General features: G+C 41.1%; 1 protein-coding gene across 8 annotated transcripts in view; it reads right to left on the reverse strand.

Annotated features, from left to right (window-relative positions):
• Window positions 1-18518, reverse strand: part of Dnm3 (dynamin 3) — a 495872-nt gene that overhangs the window by 297948 nt on the left and 179406 nt on the right. For all 8 annotated transcript variants that reach the window (XM_006496604.4, XM_006496602.4, XM_006496601.4 and 5 more), the window contains exons 11-12: window positions 15155-15241; window positions 5600-5670 (exon numbers count right to left, since the gene is read on the reverse strand). In XM_006496604.4, the coding sequence (XP_006496667.1) occupies window positions 5600-5670; window positions 15155-15241 (158 nt within the window). The remainder of the gene's footprint in view (window positions 1-5599; window positions 5671-15154; window positions 15242-18518) is intronic.

Consider the following 18518-nt stretch of genomic DNA (forward strand, 5'->3'; position numbering starts at 1 on the left):
TGAATCAAAAAGGAGTGAAGAGCTTCTAAAGGACCTTCAGGGGGGTTTCTGGGTAAATGTTACGTTGAACATCTTACAGGATTGTGTTAGGGGGGGGGCTATGAAAGAAGCACCATTTATTCCTAAGATTCATGGGAACAATGAAGAGGGGTCTTTAAAATGACAGTTGATGTTCAGTGCTCAGACCCCAACTGATCCATCTACAATACATCTAAGACTCTGGGAAAAGCGCAAAAAATGCAACAACATCAAGGGGTGTGCATGTGCGTATGAGCATATGTGCATGTGTGCGTGTGTGCGTGCGTGTGTGCGTGTGTGCGTGTGTGTGTGTGTGTGTGTGTGTGTGTGTGTGTGTGTGTATAGATAAGAGCCAAGGACACCCCCTGCCTGATAGAGTTTTCTACATAACAGGAAAGCTGCACCCACAAAATCTCACATTATGGCTGCCTAAATATGACCTACGTGATGACACCACCAGCTGACATGCTAACAACCCAAATGGCAGAAACTCACAGGAGCCCAACCTTCCACAGTTGCTGAAAGAAGGAAAGTTGTTTCCCAGGAATAATCTCCCTGATAGGTGACACAATCCCAACTGGCCAGTCCTAAATGCATGCACATACGAGGAACACTGAATGCACTCCATATGACTGTGGGTGTGGTGTGAAACAATTGAAGAGGTCGTGAGTTTGAGAGGGATTTGGGGAGCACAGGATGAGTTGGGGAGGAGAGAAGGAGCCATGGAAATGGTATGCAGTGCTCATGCAGAATTCTCAATAATATATAAAAATTAAATTCTGAAACAGGTTTCAGAATAAAAACCCACTTATCTTTAAAATGATGTTTAGGGCATTGGACTTTATAACTCGCTTGAATGGGTGATGCTTTTTATTTTAAAAAAATGTTTATTTTGGGGGATTATAATATAATTACATCATTTCCCTCTTCCCTTTCCTCCCTCCATACCATCCATATACCCCTCTTTGCTCTTTTGCAAACACATGACCTCTTTTTAATTAACTGTTGTCACTACATATATATGTATGTACACACACACACACACACATATATATATATATGTGTATATAATTCTAAATACATAAATACAACCTGCTCAATGTGCATAATGTTACTTGTATGTGTGCTTTCATGTATGATCATTTGGCACTGGGTTACCAATCAGTGTACTCTTCCTTAGAGAATGATCTTGCTCCCACTCTCTGCATTCTTTATGCTAATGTAGAGGAGTGACACTTGCAATGTCTTTTCAATTTGTCCACACTTAAGAGTTCTACCTGATAACCACCCCAGTCAGGGACCAAACATTCAAACATTTTATCCCTAAACTTGGATATGAGTCAAAAACAAAACAATCCCTCAAAAAACAAAACAAAAACCCCTCTGTTATACCCTGGTAGCCCAGCTCTGGCTGCACAACTAAAGAGAGGGGACACTCCAGTGTAAAGAGTAGGAACAAGGAACATCATTGCTTTAGAAGTTATTTTCGCTGTAGGGAAACAAGAAAGAAGAATGTAGCGGGAAAGGCCTGCCCTGCTGGCTCTGGCGTTTAGTGGAAGGCTTAAACTCACTGCCTTTGATAAACGGCAACAGAGGCATTCTGCAGGATCTGCAGAGAGACACAGTGAGGGTCCCGGGCCCCAGCATTTTCATGGTGCTCACATAACAAGATCTGAAGTAAGCTCACTGTGTCGTTTCAAGTGTGAGAAAACAGGTGTTCAGATCTCCTCAGCAGACGGGAAGCTAAACTGACCTTGAGGTCTGCTGCTTACGGTGGGGGGATGTGTCTTTAATGGTCCATGACCGGGGCTTCAGTTCTCTTAAACCATGCACTGCATAAATCTCAGGGACTCCAGAGGCAATTTGTGTCCAAGAATGAACCCAAGAAGGGCACAAGAATTTGAACTTTCACTTCCCAAGACATTAGGCGAAGGCATTTGCCCTTCTGTTCAAACAGTGTGACTGCTGGGAATGCCGGGAACTGATAGACAGCTGGCCCAGGCCTCATTTTCTCAAATAGCAAAGACGAGGTAGGTTACTTAAGAAAATATAATTTAGGAGATTTTCCCCCCAATGAGGAAGAAGGACAAATTAAAATCTAAGTCATGAGGAAAGTTGATATTTTCATCTGAAATGTTGAACTTTTAGGTTCAGAAATTATATTGTTATAGTTGAAATACAAAGTTTTAGAAGTCAGGAAATTCCAAGGCCAGCCTTCAGCAGGGCTTATTGCACATGGCACGGATTTTATGGCTACAGCTAATAAACAACCATGAGGTGGAGATGGAAGGCCTTCAGTGGAGAATAGATTCCGTGACAGAAGGAACCTGGAGATGCTCTGATCGTACTCTAAAAGTAAAAGATTCTGTCAGTCTAGTTTTAGCATTTGTTTTTCCTTAAAAAACAATAACAACAAAAGAACACTTTCAGATCAGAAAGTCAGCTTCATTGCAAACATCACACGTGCCTACATATGTTGCTATCCCACAAACCTGGGGGCCAGTACTCTCATGACGACTCACTGAAACTCTTAGGACCCAGGAGCCTCTTTTCTTCAGTCCTAGACCTTTCTTTTCTATCTTTGGAACTCAGAAATACTTACATAATTATCTTCAAATATGGCTTGATTTTTCTTCTTTGATGGAAACAGCACCCCTGCCAACTTTAAAATTTATAGCTACGACCATATTTTTTTAATTTTTAAAAGCACAGAAAATACCACAATCCTTCAAAGTGATTTTGAAATGAACATTTCCCCATCTTCGTGATTACCTCACATCACACTGAAATGTACTCCGCATACAAATGGAAAGAACATTCACCTTTGATTCTTAGCGCCAAACAGTATCTTTGATGGGATTACTAGAAAAATGGGGGATGGAATAAACAGGGGCTAAATCTGATCGAGCGTGCTGTATGCATGTATTGAAATAGCTTGCTGAGAGCCACCACTATGTAGTTAACACATATTAATGAAAAATTAAGCATTGTCTTTGGAATAATGAAATTAGCACCTAAAAATATTCCGGAGGCAATCATACAAAAGTTATTATAAACGTTAATACAAAATAAAACCGCATGGCTGGGGAGGTAGTTCAGTGGGTGTTTGCCATCCAAGCATGGGGACTTCAGTTCAAATTCTCAGCCCCCACTCACACAACCACTCATGGCTATAGGTGCCAGTAACCCCAGCATTAGGAGTCGGCAACAGATGGGTCCCTGGAACTCACTGGCCAGCCAGTGTAGCAGAAATGATAAACTTCCATACTGTTCAGACACCAGGTCTTACAAAAGAGTAAGGCATGGAGTAACAGAAGACAGCCAGCTTCGTCCTCTGGCTCTGCAGATGTGTGCATGGGCGCATGATCCTACATGCCCACCATACACTATATACCATTTATATACATACACACATGTACTACAAACTATACACACATACACACACATTTTAAAAAAGAACAGAGTCCTGTAATCAAATTATTTTGGTTTTATGTATGGGAAGAGAAAGGGGGAGGAGAACAGGGTAGGCAAACAAGTAAGGGGGAAGGGGCAGAGAGAGAGATAGAAGGGAAAGAAGGGAGGGAAGGAGAGAGAGATGAGATAGAGATATAGATAGATAGATGATAGATAGATAGATAGATAGATAGATAGATAGATAGATAGATAGATAGATATAGATAAATAGACAGACAGACAGACAGACAGACAGACAGACTTACCTTAACAGACTACACCATAGTTTTCTAACACATTTCCACCTAATTTCTAATTTCAATGATTTATCTTCTAACAGTTCTCACAGGGACACAAGACAATGATTATTCCTTGTTCTATTTGTTAAATCAGTAAGAGGAAACACAAACACAAAAGCAAAAACAAAAACAACCCAGCTGCTGGCTCCCAGACCAGCTCTTTAAAAGAAAGTCTGGAGGAGAACCATGCAGCATTTCGATCTTCTGGGAAAGTTATAACAGCACTTCTTTTTCTTCAACAAAATACAGCCCAACTCACTGGCAATCAGAAGCCATTCCCTGGATCACAGAGACACTGTATCAAAGGCTGTGTCTGAAAGTTCTAGGCTTGAAATTTTTCTTTGAAAACCTAAAAATCAATATAATAATGTATCCCTGCAACCTCTGAGGTAAAATATACTGAAATTTATTGGAAAAAGAAATGAACCCTTCCCTATCAAAAGAAAGAAAGCAAAGAATAGAGAGTGATCAGTAGATTGACAGACAGACAGGTGGGTAGGTGGGCTGGTAGGTAGGTAGGTAGGTACATAAGTTGGTAAGTAGGTGAGTGGGTGGGTAAATAGGTAGATGGAAGGTAGGTAGGTGGAGAGATAAGGTAGGTAGGTGAATAGATAGGTGGATGGGTAGGCAGATAGCTATTGATCTCAGAAAAGGGGATAAAGCTGGGTAGGGTTGTATACACCTGTAAACTCAACACTGATGAAGCAGAGGCAGGAAGATCAAGAGTTCAAGGCCATCTTTGGCTACATAAATAGTTTGAGGCTAGCATGGACTAGACGAGACCATATCTCAAGGAGGATAAAACCCACAATGCTCAGTAAAGTTTAAATTGTAACAATGATTTTGTGATGCTTTTAAGCCTTGAGTCTTTCCAAAAGGCATTGGGTTTTTGGTCCATCATCTTGGGATAGCAATATAACAATGTTTCCGCTTTTGACACACTGCATCTAGCTTACTTAATAGATACCACAAGTTTGAAAGATCCTTATTGGTGTTTTCCCATCACAAAAACTGACATTGAAGGAAGCATTCCTGTTATTTCTAATGTTGTAAAGATAACACTCATCTTTTAAAAGTTCTCAGAGAAGCCAGTGAGACAATTGAAGAGCTTGCCATTTTAAGGTTTTACATACCTGTCACTTATTAGACAACCCTCTGAACGGCAGAGGATCGTGTGTATTTTATAAAAAGTAGTATGGTCAGTCCAACAGATCATATCTAAATTTTAAATGAAATTAAGGCCCCCTCATTGTGATATAGGGAAGTCTAAACAGCTCACTATTTTGGATCTTACCGGTTGTTTGTTTGGATTTTATTTATATGGCTTTGTCCATTGCGTTCTGAGACAGCCTCTGTAGCTCCAGCTGGTAGGATTCAGCTCACAACAATCCTCCTGACTAAACCTCCCAAATGCTATGATTACAAGTGGGAACCACCACACCCACCTTGAATTGTAGTTGATATTGTTTGATATATGATACAATTTGAATTGTATTTGACATTAATTGAAGAAAGAATATTACCCTGACATTTTAATGTGTGATTATTGTTGTTCATCTATGATAGTTCAAGTACCCACTGAAGATCATCTCCCAAAAATAATGAGTATTAAAGGCACATGACTGTACAAGAGACCCAACTACTGTCTTTTCTCAAGAGAATATTAAATTTCCTTGTTCTATAACTGCGGGGTTCCAAGGTAGATGGATTCAGAATAACCCTGGCCCAGACTATCCTGCCAAAGGAAGTATTGCTGTAGTAGGAATTAATAACATATGTTTAAAAGAATAGCAGTAGGAATGCATACAAGGATCGGTTATCTCACGTACTTTGCAAAGCCGATGAAGTCCTCATGGTTGGTGTTAATGTAAGAGACTTGAATGTCAATCAGTAGCAGGACCTAGAAGACAGAGAGAATCACTGTTGTCATGACCCGTCTTCAAAATTCTCATAGGTTAATTTCAACCATTGCTCGTGTCATTTATCAGTTTTTGGTTTTTAAAATGATCTTTTGATTAAAGCAACACATAGGTTTTCCCTTTTGGAGTTTTTGCACTCTAAATATGTAAGTTAAAAATCCATGTGGTGGCTACGTCTGAGTATCATGTAAAGAGAATAGCTTTGTAGTCCACAGACAGGTACTGATTGCTGTCAGAGCACCAAACCTGGAATTATTCTGTTCCTCTAAAGCATGGGCTTTGTTCTAAGCAAGGCAGGCATATATAAGCCATGTTACTCCTTGGTTTTCTTAGCCTTTTTATCCCTTTCTTTTTAAAAACTTCATTATTTTATTTACTTATTCACGTTGCATCCTGTTTACAAGCCCCCTTCCTCCTCTGCTTTCAGTTCACCTTCGCAAGTCCCTCCCTCCATTCCCCACTCTCCTTCTCCTCAGAGAAGGGGGAGCCCCACGTGGGGTACCACCCACCCTGGGACATCTAGTCCAAGCAGGATGAAGCCGGACAAGGTAGCCCAGGTAGGGGGAAGGGGATTCAGTGGCAAGGAATAGAGACCTAGACAGCCCCTGCTCTAATTGTGAGAGGAACCACATGAAGACCAAGCTGCACATCTGCTACAAAAGTATAGGGGGCCTATGTCCAGCCCCGGGTGCTCCTTGGCTGCTGGTTCAGTCTCAGCGAGCCCCCCAAGATAAGTTGATGCTGTAGGTCTTCTTGTGGTGCCCTAGACCAATCCGGCTTGCTCAATTCTACTTTTTAAGCTCCCTCTAGGCAATGGGAATACTCCATTTATCAACTCTGAAAAGAAATATACAAAGAAATGCAGATCCTGCTTCGGAGGAGTGAAGTTCATTATCTGACTAAAACTTCAGCAGAATCTCAGTTAGACTGTCATCTCACCAAGGGATGCTTCCCTGGCATCGCAGCCTGTTACTCCGCATGCTCCATCAGCACCGCGCCTCATTTCCTAGAGGGCGCTAGTGAGTACTTGACCCAGAGGAGACTTGGCATACTCTGCACAGAGCTCTATGCAATGTGCCTCACCATTGGCCAGGGCCTGGACCAGTGTATCAAGCAACATGGGTAGTGGTGGGACTTAGGGAGGAGTGAGGTTTAACCCTTGACAAGCAACACAGAGGTGTTTTTTCACTGTTACTTGCTTGTGAAATACAGCTTAGAGGTATGGGAGGCCTCTTGTGAGGAAATGGCCAGTGGGCAGCCATAGGACCTGGGAAAGGCAAGAAGGGAGAGGTGCAAGCAGAAATTGCCAGAGAGAGGCTTTATTTATCCTGGGGGTTTTCAGATGAACTTCTCTCATTATGTTACTTTTTGATCCTTCATCTGTGCTACATCTTTTTGAGGATTTTGAGACTTGGTGACATATAAAAAAATTAAAAATAAGAACCTCTATCTGGTCTATGCTTTCATATTTTTTGAGACTTATTTTCTTTTATAAGAAAAGAAAGAGGAGAAAGAGAAAGACGACAAAGAGGGGAAAATGTCTTATGTAGCCCAGGCTAGCCATAAACTCACTGTGCATGCAAGGATGATCTTTCATTCCTGACCCTTCTGCCTCTATCTCTTCTAAGAATAAAACCTAGTGTGCCAGCTGATCTTCTTCCAAGAGACAGCTGATCTTCTTCCGAGAGACAGCTGATCTTCTTCCGAGAGACAGCTGATCTTCTTCCGAGAGCCACAGTGAGGGCTTTTGCTCTGAGAACCTTCATTGTCAGGGTCATTAAAGAGCACCAGAGTCGTCATAGCAGTTAAAAGGCACGCGCTCTTCATCATACTCCAGGATGGGTGTTTCCTTGGTAATATCTTCCCTAATTACGCAGGACCAGGCCTCCCTACACCATGACTCGATTCTACAATACACAGGCACCATGCATCACTGAGACACCTGTGGCAAACATTTGTTTGCCACAAATGTAATGAATTGTTTGCATCACTTTTTGGTTTGGAAATTTTCTCAACAGAAATAGGTACAGTCTGTAAATGCATCCAATGTCTTCAGAAGCAGAGACAATGTTTGTTTTATTCCTCATCTTATCCAAGAACCAAGCATGACATATAAAATAGATGGGCAATACATGTTTGTGGTTTTAGTTTTGTTAACTATCTATGAATCTAAAAGAAAGGTCTGTTTTCATGTGAGCAGTTTCTTCCCATTTAATTAGTGTATGGCCAGTTACGATCATTTTAGTACTTAGTACTCAGTACCCCATGCTTCTCAGACTTTTGGCTAAGATCAAGTATAGTACCTAGTACCCAGCACCCTAGGCCCTGAGGCTTTGCTTTTGTGGCTAATCTCAACTAGTCAATTGACCAAATCTTGCTGAGAATAACAAAGGGACCTGCCAAAAATGGATTTTAAAGATCACTCTGGCCTACTCTGCTACCCAAAAAATAAGCCAGAGCTCAGGAACTGTAAGGCCAGCAATGTTGTATGTTCATGAAAAAAATTCCATATCATACACAAACTGATTTTATCTCTTGAAAACTTCTGAGGAATGGTTATTAATGTACCTATAGTGTTACCTCTATTCTCCCACAAAATCAAGTCAGATTCTCCTAGATATCATATTCTCCAGACTCATTTGCCAAGATTCCATACTGTATAAAGTATAATGTCTAAGGACAAATAAACTGTTCTAGCATTGAGTGAAATATCCATGTATTTGCCAGCATAACCCACAGCTACTGTGAGCATCCCGGACAGAGATACACATTAACTTGGACTGCAGTTTGGAAAAGAGTGGAAAAATAAAAGCTGTGGCTCTTCTCAGTCATATTCCTGGAATACGGGAGTCTGGGTTCACTCGAGGATAACAGCCAGGTTTTATTTGGAGGATGAAGAAAATGGTACGTTTTTTTTCACTTTCTCAGAATTTCTCTGTGTGGCTTTACCCAGTTACTGACTAATGGTTGAAGAAAAACAAATCTGTTCCTTATAGCAGCAGCAACTCACAGAGACAAGTACTTCGATGTGCAATTGGGCATATAGAAACAGCTAGAAGAGTAGCTGGTGCATGTGGTGGTTTAGGGACCTTTTGAGACCAAAGCTTACAGATTTATGAGTTCTCATGTTTAATTTGATGATTCCTTTCTACCCTCAATGTTTCCTGGGCAGGGATGGTTAATAGTTTCATTTAAAAAAAATTTTAAAGAAAGTAAATGATAGGAATGTCTCAAAATATCACAGAGACATGGAGACTTGAGGGAATGGGGTGCTCTGATGAGATCTTCCAGCAGTGCAAAGGCTCAAGACAGCACACAGCCCAGCATGTAAATGGATGTCTATCCAAAATGGCATGATAATGTTTCCCAAATGTGTTTCTCCTGTTAAGTCTAAACCAGGAGAGACCACAAGCTCCTAGAGGTATTGACTGGATATCAGAGCAGGCACTCAGGTTATTCCTTTAAAAGGAAAACCCAAAACTAGACAGAGGGCTCAATGGTTAAGAACACTTGCTGCACAATCATGAAGACTGGTATCTCGATCCCAGTACCTATAATAAGCTGGGAACCCAACATATGCTGGAACCCCAGCTCCAAGAGAGAGAGGTGTGGGGGAGGGGATCGCTGAAACTTATTGCCTTCTGGCTTAGCCAAGAAAGCATTATCAACCATAAAAGCATTTTCATTGCTAGTTCATAACTGTATTTTTTTCTACTGTTATAGATCATAATGTAAACATCTGATATGCAGGCTATCTGATATGTGACCCCCGTGAGAGGGTCGTTCAACCCTAAAGGGGTCACGGCCCACAGGTTGCAAACCACTGCATTAGCATCCTATTCAAGGAGAGACTTCTGAAGGTCTTCTAATGATCTAAAGATGAGCCTCCAAAGAACAAGTGGAGAGTGTAATGCATGAGAATACTTAATTCTCTCCTCTAGTCTCTGTGTACATGCAGATAGGCATGCACATGCTTGTACACACACATACATACATACTCACACATGTGCTTATACATTCTCTCACACAGGCGTAACTAAATAATACTTAAAAAAAGAGTGAGACACCTATTCCATCTCTAACCTCCCTCATGGAGAGTGGATTAATTAAGACATCAGAGACACAGAAGGTTTCCCTTCAGTCAGAACAGGCCATTTTTCCCATCTCTTCCATGCCTCAAGAAGTGAATAACAGCTCAAGTTAATTTTATGGTTTTAATCTGAAGGTGCTACTCACACGTTCATGCTTTCAAATCTTTGCCCTTATTTCATGGTGCTGTTGGGCAGTTCTAGAAGCTTGCTGTAGAGCTCTCTGGCAGAAGTCACTAGGCCCTTGACAATTATATCCAACCCTGGGTCCAATTTCACTCCTTGCTTCCTGGTTTGGCAGCATGTGAACAGACTCGGTCCCATGCTCCTTCCACCAAACTGTGAGATTTTCCCGGATCTTCCCACCATGATGGACTGGGACCCATTGAAACCAACCCATTCCCTCCTTAGGTTGTTTATTCAGATGCTGTAGTCTCAATAACGCAAAAGTAATGAACTCAGATAGGTACTAGAGACATAGAGTTGTTGTGACTCAGCTGACCATGTAGTTCCTCAGCCTTTGGAGCTGGTTTGTAGGAGGGATTTGAAAATATGGAGATATGAGGTTCACAAAAAATCTTAGAATGTTTTACATTGTATGATTATTATATTCTGGCAAAGAATTTGTCTATGTTTGGCCTGTGTCTTGAAATTTTTAAGGCTGAATTTAAAAAGTAATGGACTGATTAGACTGATGAGACTTCAAGACAGCATAGAATTCAGGCATGTGGTATGGCTTATTGCTAACTGCTTTTAGTAAGATTCACAGAAAGAATCAGGAGCAAAAAAGCAAAATATGTGGAAAAAATGCTTTAGGGGAAGAAAAAATTAGCTCACTTGCGTTGGCAGGTAAACAGATGTAGCTGTTAAAGTATTTAGAGCCTTTAGAGAAAATCCAAGTGGTTGTGCAAGATGACAGTAGGGCCTCAAGAATATTTTGGGTATTGGGCAGATCCCACCCATCAGGATCCCAGCTATAAAACTTCAAACTCAGAATATTTCTCCTTGTAAACAACCATCACCTCCACAGCATCCTGCTCAGAGGGCCACATGCAAAAGTGTTCCCCAGATTCTGCCACCTCGGTAATCAGAGGTCACTACAGCCACAGCCAAAGAGAGCTTGATTGTTCTCCAGGCCAGACAGTATACCTTGGCATTGTCCATAAAATGCTGCAGTTTGGATTTGAAATGTCTCCCATAGGCTTATGTTTTAAATGCTGTTCCCCAGATAATGGTGCTATTATGGATGACTGCTGAAATTTTGGAGGTGGATCCTGGCTGGAAGAAGTGTGTCACCTTGGGCGAGTCCTTGAAAGTTATGGCCATGTGTTGTGGAGGGCTAACCTCTGAGCCAAACCCCTGCGTTTTCAGAATTTAGGTTGTGCCTGCTCACCAAAGATCATTACACCTGGGTTTGTTGACTGTTGGTTTTCCCTCTTAGAAGGATGGTGGAGAGGATCATGGGTCCCCTAACCTGAATTTCCTGCCAAACCTTCCAATCAGTTGTGTGTAATTCTGAACTAACTGCACATGGCCTTTCGATCTCTGAGAAGGACTAGAGTAGTGAACCTCAACCTTCCTAATGCTGTGACCCTTTAATACAGTTCCTCATGTTGTGGTGATGTCCAAATACAAAATTATTTTTGTTGCTGCTTCATAATTGTAATTTTCTACTATTATGAATTGCAATATAAATGTCTGTGATTTTCAATGGCCTTCGATGACCACTGGAAAGGGTCATTCAACCTCAAAGGGGTCATGATTCACAGGTTGAGGACCACTGGGCTAGAGGCTACATCTAGGGAAGGATTAGGGGAGGGGGCTCCATCTATGCAACCACAGAGGTGTCACCATCCACAGTGGGTAGAGACCTTCTAGAGTGACTGCTTTAGGGTCGCCCATTCTCCTGGCTAAAGCTACTGAGCCATTGCTCTGTAAGAAAGCCTAATAAACTCACTGGTCCCATATGAACTTTGGTAGGATTGCAACTTAATTTGTCATTGGAACTATATGGAGAGGGGGGATACACAATACAACTTCCCTCCCTTGAGTTGTTTCTGCTGTGTGTTATGGTCACAGTGATGCAAATGTAAGTAACCAGAACAAAGAGCTGTGTGTGGATTAGTCTATTTCATCTTTACAATGCCCATAGATTAAGTACCATTGTTTATCCCCAGGGTGAGGAAATTGATGGAAATGTGTGTGTGTGTGTGTGTGTGTGTACATATATATATGTGTGTGTGTACATATACATATACATATACATGTGTATATATATGTATATGTATATATATATATATACACACATACACATATATATGAAAAATGCAAGTTGGGACATGGAATAACTTATCAGGAAGACACTTGCTATCAAGCCTGAGCTTGATTTTTATAACTAATGTAATGGAGAGAACTGATTCTCACAGATTATCTTCTGACATATGTCATGGCAAACATGCACCTATACACACACACACATAAGCACACATGCACACATGCATACACACATACACACACTAAATAGTTTTTAAAAATGCAAATAACTAATAAATATTACATAGAAAGTAAGAGTCAAAGCTCAGACTTGCTGTCCACTGAGTCTAAGCTCAGAATCCATTATCTTAATAATTAGAGCTCCAGTGTCACAAGGGCTTAGCCTGGCATACTTCACAATGATGACATGGGGACTCATCTTGACTCAACCATAGCCTTCTTGAATCATAATCATTACACTTGCCCTAGACCACACTCCACACACTCTCATGTAGCTTCTCAGCTTGTTAGAAATACACAGCACTACCAGGCTGCTAGGAGTGTTAGGACCAGACTCAATGTCAATACTGGGCATGACTCTTTGATGTTAGCGTGGCACAACATAAGCATTTCCCAGCAAGAAGCAGCGCCTTTTGTCCTGGTCACTTTAGAAACTTATGTCTTCTGATGGAAAGCCTTGGCTCCACCTATGGTACTACAAGCCAGGACCACGCTTCAGCCAGAAAGTCTAGTATAAACTCAAGTCTGTGTAGTTACCGATCTGTCTGTTCACACTCTTCCATTTCATGAACTTTGGGGTTGGTTCTCGGACACTGGGACCTGGTTGTTCCAGAACAAATGCTAAACTGAACATGTTGTTTTAGCAAAACAGAAAAAGAAATGAAGAATAAATGAAGAATAAAAGTTCACATGAAAATGTCAACACCTGACCTATGTAAGGTCGCAAAAATGGTTCAAACGATATATTACTTTTTTTCTCAATATTGTTTTTACTTAGTATCCCTATGAATTAGGTTTATATACTACCATTTGAATGTTACAGCTGGAAAACACAAGCTAAAGTAGTATCTTATTTATTTATGATCATGTGTAGAGTTGACTCCTTTGAGATCAGGTCTGCAACGGGAAGTGTTTTTTTTTTTTTTTTCACTGTCAACTTGACACAACCTCATGTCACCTGGAAAGAGAGTCTCAGTGAGGGACTATATATATCAGGTTGGCCTGTGGCCATGCCTATGAGGGATATTTTTATTTCTTGGTTATTTGAGGTGAAAAGACTTACTCTGAGTGTGGATATTTAATAGTTGGGGCTCTGATCAGATTAGTGGGATCAAAAAAGGACATTAGTGGGATCAAACCACATAGACATTTCTCCCTGTCCTTGGCTGTGGGCATAATGTAAGGAGCTGCTTCCAGTCCCTGGCACCTTGGGAATTCTGCACTGATAGACTGTGACCTGGAACTGCAAGCCAAAAGAAGTCCTTTCTCCCCCAAGGGGCTTTTCAACTGGCTGATTTTATCAGAGCAAAGGAAATGAAACTGGAACAGGCTCTCATGTAGCCCAGCCTGGCCTTGAACTGGCTGCATAACAGAGAATGAACTTGAATTTCTAATTCTCCTGCCTCTACTCCCTAAGTGCTGCAATTTCAGGCATGTGCATTAGATTTTATAGAACTAGGTTTTATTGGCCCATTACATGGGAAGAGGGAACCTTTAGCTTGGGACTATATGTCTGGTCCCTGGCTTCGTTTCACTGGCTCATGAGTTAATGCTGGCTAAGTTACAATAACTCTATTCTCTGCTTTGGGCTGCTATCCAAGATTGTAAAAGCTGGAAAACAAGTGGAAATTATAAATAGCGGGCAGTTAATATTCAAAGCACACTGATAAAAAGTAGTCACAATGATCCCTGAGCTTAAGCAGGAAAATGGTTTCCACCAGGGTCCCTTGCAAATGTCACAGCCTGCCATGCTTCTGACACTGTCCCCTCACTTCCATCACCACCCACACATCTGCACTGACTCTATGGGAGCGTGTGTGTCTCTCTCCTGTGGTTTCTACTCTCTCGATATATTTTTTTCCTCTGCTTTTTTTTTTCTTCTTCCTCTACCCATCTGACCATCACAAAATTCTTGGAACACTGACTTACTGAGGCACTCAGAGACCATATAGAATGGCATCCCAGTTCTGCCCAGGGGGGGGGGGGACACAAACAACAGTTCTAAGAGGTGGTTTTCACAAGAACATGCTGTTATTTGGGAGAGAACACATGGCCTAAGTCCAGTGTTCCCTCCACACGATGCTTGCAGCTGTGTCGCGGAAGAGCATTTGAAAGTCAGTATTTCCCACTATCGTGTTGATAAGTAACTAAGAATAAAGCCATTTTGACATAAGAATTTGTTATTCTTTTCTCAAGTAAGTATCCTCCCTTAAAAATAATCTTTCCAAGTCAGAGAACTAGGGTTCAAAGATGCTTTCAAGGCCACAAGATGGCTCTGAACGTTTAAAAGATTCATTCCTCAATATTTTTCTTCACTGTACATTTCACAGGAAAGTTCATAGAAAACTACAAGTAAAACGTTTAGAAAAAAATTTAATATATTGGAGCACCCAGTAAGATGTGAAATATCCACATGAAAGAAAAAAATGCATTCTGTTTCTGGATTCCCAGTTAACCAAGAGCTGTGCATAGATGCTAGAAAGGTGCACATGATGGTCATAGAAGGTGGAGGGGGAAATAAGAGGCAGGCTGATCTTAGTTGTTGATTTGTTCACTGAGACAGAGTCTTACACCGAAGCTCACGCTGGCCTCACACTTGCGGCAAGCCCTCTGCCTTTGCCTCTCGAGAACCGAGATTGTGTGTCAGGCCCTGTACTTGGCTCTGACATTCTATTATTGATGTAAAACTTTTAGACTTCTATATTTGTTTATATTTTAGCATGCATGAGGTATTAGTATAGTAGTAACATATATACTTTATAAAAGGTAAATATGAGGTTATTATACGTTTCACTGTTCTCTCATTGAGGACTAAGGCCAACACCTTGGTAAAATCCTTCCACTCCCCACAAAGGACCCGGCCATCAGGCAAGTTCTCACTCACCTGGTCCTTTGTCTTCCCTTCTCTCTCACGGATGTGGTTAGCAACAATCCTTTCTGTTTCTTCACAGAGTCTGGGGAAGTTTGCCAGCTGTCAAGAAAACATGTCCGGGCATGAGTACCACACAAGTATTGTACCACAAAAACAGAAAGAGAAATGTGTGCTATTATTACAGAGGCTGTTCTGTCTGAGAGCAAAAGAGAGACATGAACTTCTGAAGGAGGAAAAACCCCAGCAGTCCTGTCAACTATGAGGAGACGCCTCAAACCAAGCACAGCTGTTCTCTAGAAACAAAGCAGAAACCCAGTGTCCTGGATAGATTATTGTCAACTGGACAAATGCTGAAGTTATTTGGGAAAAAGAGCTCCTAATAAAGAAAATACCTCTGAAAGATTTGCCTGTAGGCAAGTCAGTAGTGCATTTTTTTAAAATTAATGATTGATGTGAGTGGGCCTAGCCCATTGTGGGCAGGGCCTCTCATGGGCAGGTAGTTTGGGGGTATATAAGAAAGCAAGCTAATCCAGCCATGGGGAGCAAGCCAGTAAGCAGTACGCCGCCATGGTTTTGTCCCAATACCTGTCTCCAGGATCCTACCTTGATTGAGTTCCTGCCCTGACTTCCTTCAGTTATGCCCTGTGATGTAAAAGTGTAAACTGAACCAAACTCTTTCCTCAACAAGTTGCTTTTGGTCATGGTGTTTTATCGCAGCAAAAGAAACCCCAAGACACCAGGCAAATGCATGGAGGTATGTCAGGACTTTTTGGCTACTGAAAAAAAAAAAAATCAGAAAAGAAACAGCGGCTTTGACAGAGGCAGCAATATGAGGAAATAGAAAAAGAAAGACAGGCCAATGGCTATTCCAAGTAAATGGTGAATTTCAACGCTAAGAAAACACGTACACCTTAACAGTAACAAAATAGCACAATACAAGGAGGCAAGAACAAGATTCAAGTAGCAAACATGTAGTAGTCCTTGGGGGGAGGTAAACATTAAACTGCTTTAGTGATGCTGCTGAGGAAAAGAGAAGATACTATGCTGTCAAGTTGCTGTTATTTTTGTAAGACAACAGGTGAAGTTAGACTGAGCCCTGTGTGGTTTAGCTGAGAGTCAGTGAAGGAAGACTCCCTGAGGAAAATGTTGGAAATGTTTATCAAGAACCTCAAAGCATACACAATGTCTCCTGTCTCTGTCTCTCTGCCTCTCTGTCTCTTTGTCTCTCTGTCTCTGTCTCTCTGTCTCTCTGTCTCTCTCTCTCTCTCACACACACACACACACACACACACACACACACATTTCAACATAACAACTTCCCAGGATCCTAAGATAAAAATCACAAAGACTTTTATTACACGATTATTCAGAATGACAAAATTAGATAAACGGGAACTTAATACCTAAGTATCCAATGATATTAAACAAATCAAAGGAGAACCAGTTATAAGTGGCTGTTACAAATTATGTTTTTAACTAATGTATTTATTTGACTTTATTTATGTGTATGTATGGCCTATGTGACTGACTATACGTGCTTGTGCATGGATGGGCATGTTCACAACTGAGTGTGCCTGGAGACTGGACTAGAGTTTTGGTGCCTTTTCAATAACTCTCTTCCCATTTCTTTGAAGCAAACTCACTCTTATTCAGGGCTTATTCATGGCTAGACTGGAAGCTGGCGAGATGCAGCAAGCCTCTACAGTTCTCAGAGCTGGGCTTTCAAATGTTTGCAAGTCTACTGTCTGTGAACACAGAAAGCTGAGCAAACATGATACAATATTAACAGTAGTGACTCTTTTAACTATATATACATTTACTCCTCGGCAGAGGATTCTATAGTAGAGTATTTTTATACAACTATCAAAAAATACAGAATGTCAACTATTTCCATAACCTAGAAAGGGAAAAGCACTTGCTGTACAAGCGTGGAGACCAAGTCTGATGTCTCAGAAACGTGTAAGGAAATCCGTGTATGGCCACACATGTCTGTTATCTCTTTCCTGGGAAAGCTGAGAAAGGAGGGGCTCTGGGGCTCACTGGCCAGCAAGGGCACACTACATGACTCAAAAAGTAAGGTGGGCAATATCTGAGGCTGTCCTCTGATCTCTCCACAAATACATACCATATATACATGAACAGCGAGAGAGACAGAGAGAGAGACAGAGAAGTATTAATTCACTCTTTTCTTTTCTCTTCTTTTCTTTTTTTGTTTTGTTTTGTTTTGTGTTTGTTTGTTTGTTTTTTGTTTGTTTGTTTCAAGACAAGGTTACTCTGTGTAGCCCTGGCTGTCCTGGAACTCACTCTGTAGACCAGGCTGGCCTCGAAATCCGCCTGCCTCTGCCTCCTAAGTGCTGGGATTAAAGGCGTGTGCCACCATGCCCGGCTAATTCATTCTTATCTGAATCTTGAGATGTACATTCTTTCGAAATCTTACTTCATGGATCATTGGCAAGATACAAATAAATTTCCCATTTCAGAAACGTTCTACCAGAGAGTCTACCAGCCAGATAACCCTCGGACACTTTGAGAATGCCGCAGAGTATCTTTTATGAGACTTATAATTAAAGAAAAAGAAGCCATCAGTTTGAGAGGGAATGAAGGAGAGTGGTGGAGACTGAGGAGAGAAGAAAGAGAAGGGTCTTGTGTTCATGTGCATATGTATATCTGTGCATGAATGCATGTGTGCATGTATGTAATTTGTGCTTTCTAAGCTTGCTACCCACCGAGCTCAATTTTATCATGAAAGCAGCTTGTAGTTTTGTACCAACAACTGACACAAAAGCACATATACTAAATTATAAGGAAACAAAATAAAAAAACTAAAAAGAAAAAAAAAAAGCCCTGACTTCACATGGGGATGGGGAAGGATGGAGGACTAGAGACAACACCAGGCAACACTAGCCTTGAAAATCACTGAAAGGCATCAATGAAATAATCATATTAGCTATGTGCTTGATCTGCAAAGGATTCTGAGGGTGTAATATGCCAAAATGTTGAATTTCCATTGTGGGTTTACACATGTGGTGCTCAGTTTTTATGATGCACACAGGAGAGGGGGCATCAAAGTCCTCTGACATTCAGAATGATTTCTGATTGGGTTCTGACTCCTTGGCTCATCAGCTCATTCAGTAGGAATTGCTGGGTGTTTGTGCGGCCCTCACTTCCCGCTCTCAAACATACTCTGTCCTGATTGCCAGCTCTTTGTCCGCCTCACTGCCATATCTCTTGTTTAAGGTGCAATTACAATTTCTACAGTCATTTAAATCATTATGACTCTCAAGTTGTTCAATTAAAAGCTTACATTGCAAAGAATTCTAATCATGTCTGCCTAAGTAATGTTGATCTAAAAAGCACTATATTTAGACCTTATATT

This window comes from Mus musculus, chromosome 1, assembly GCF_000001635.26.
Source record: "Mus musculus strain C57BL/6J chromosome 1, GRCm38.p6 C57BL/6J".
NCBI lineage: Eukaryota > Metazoa > Chordata > Mammalia > Rodentia > Muridae > Mus > Mus musculus.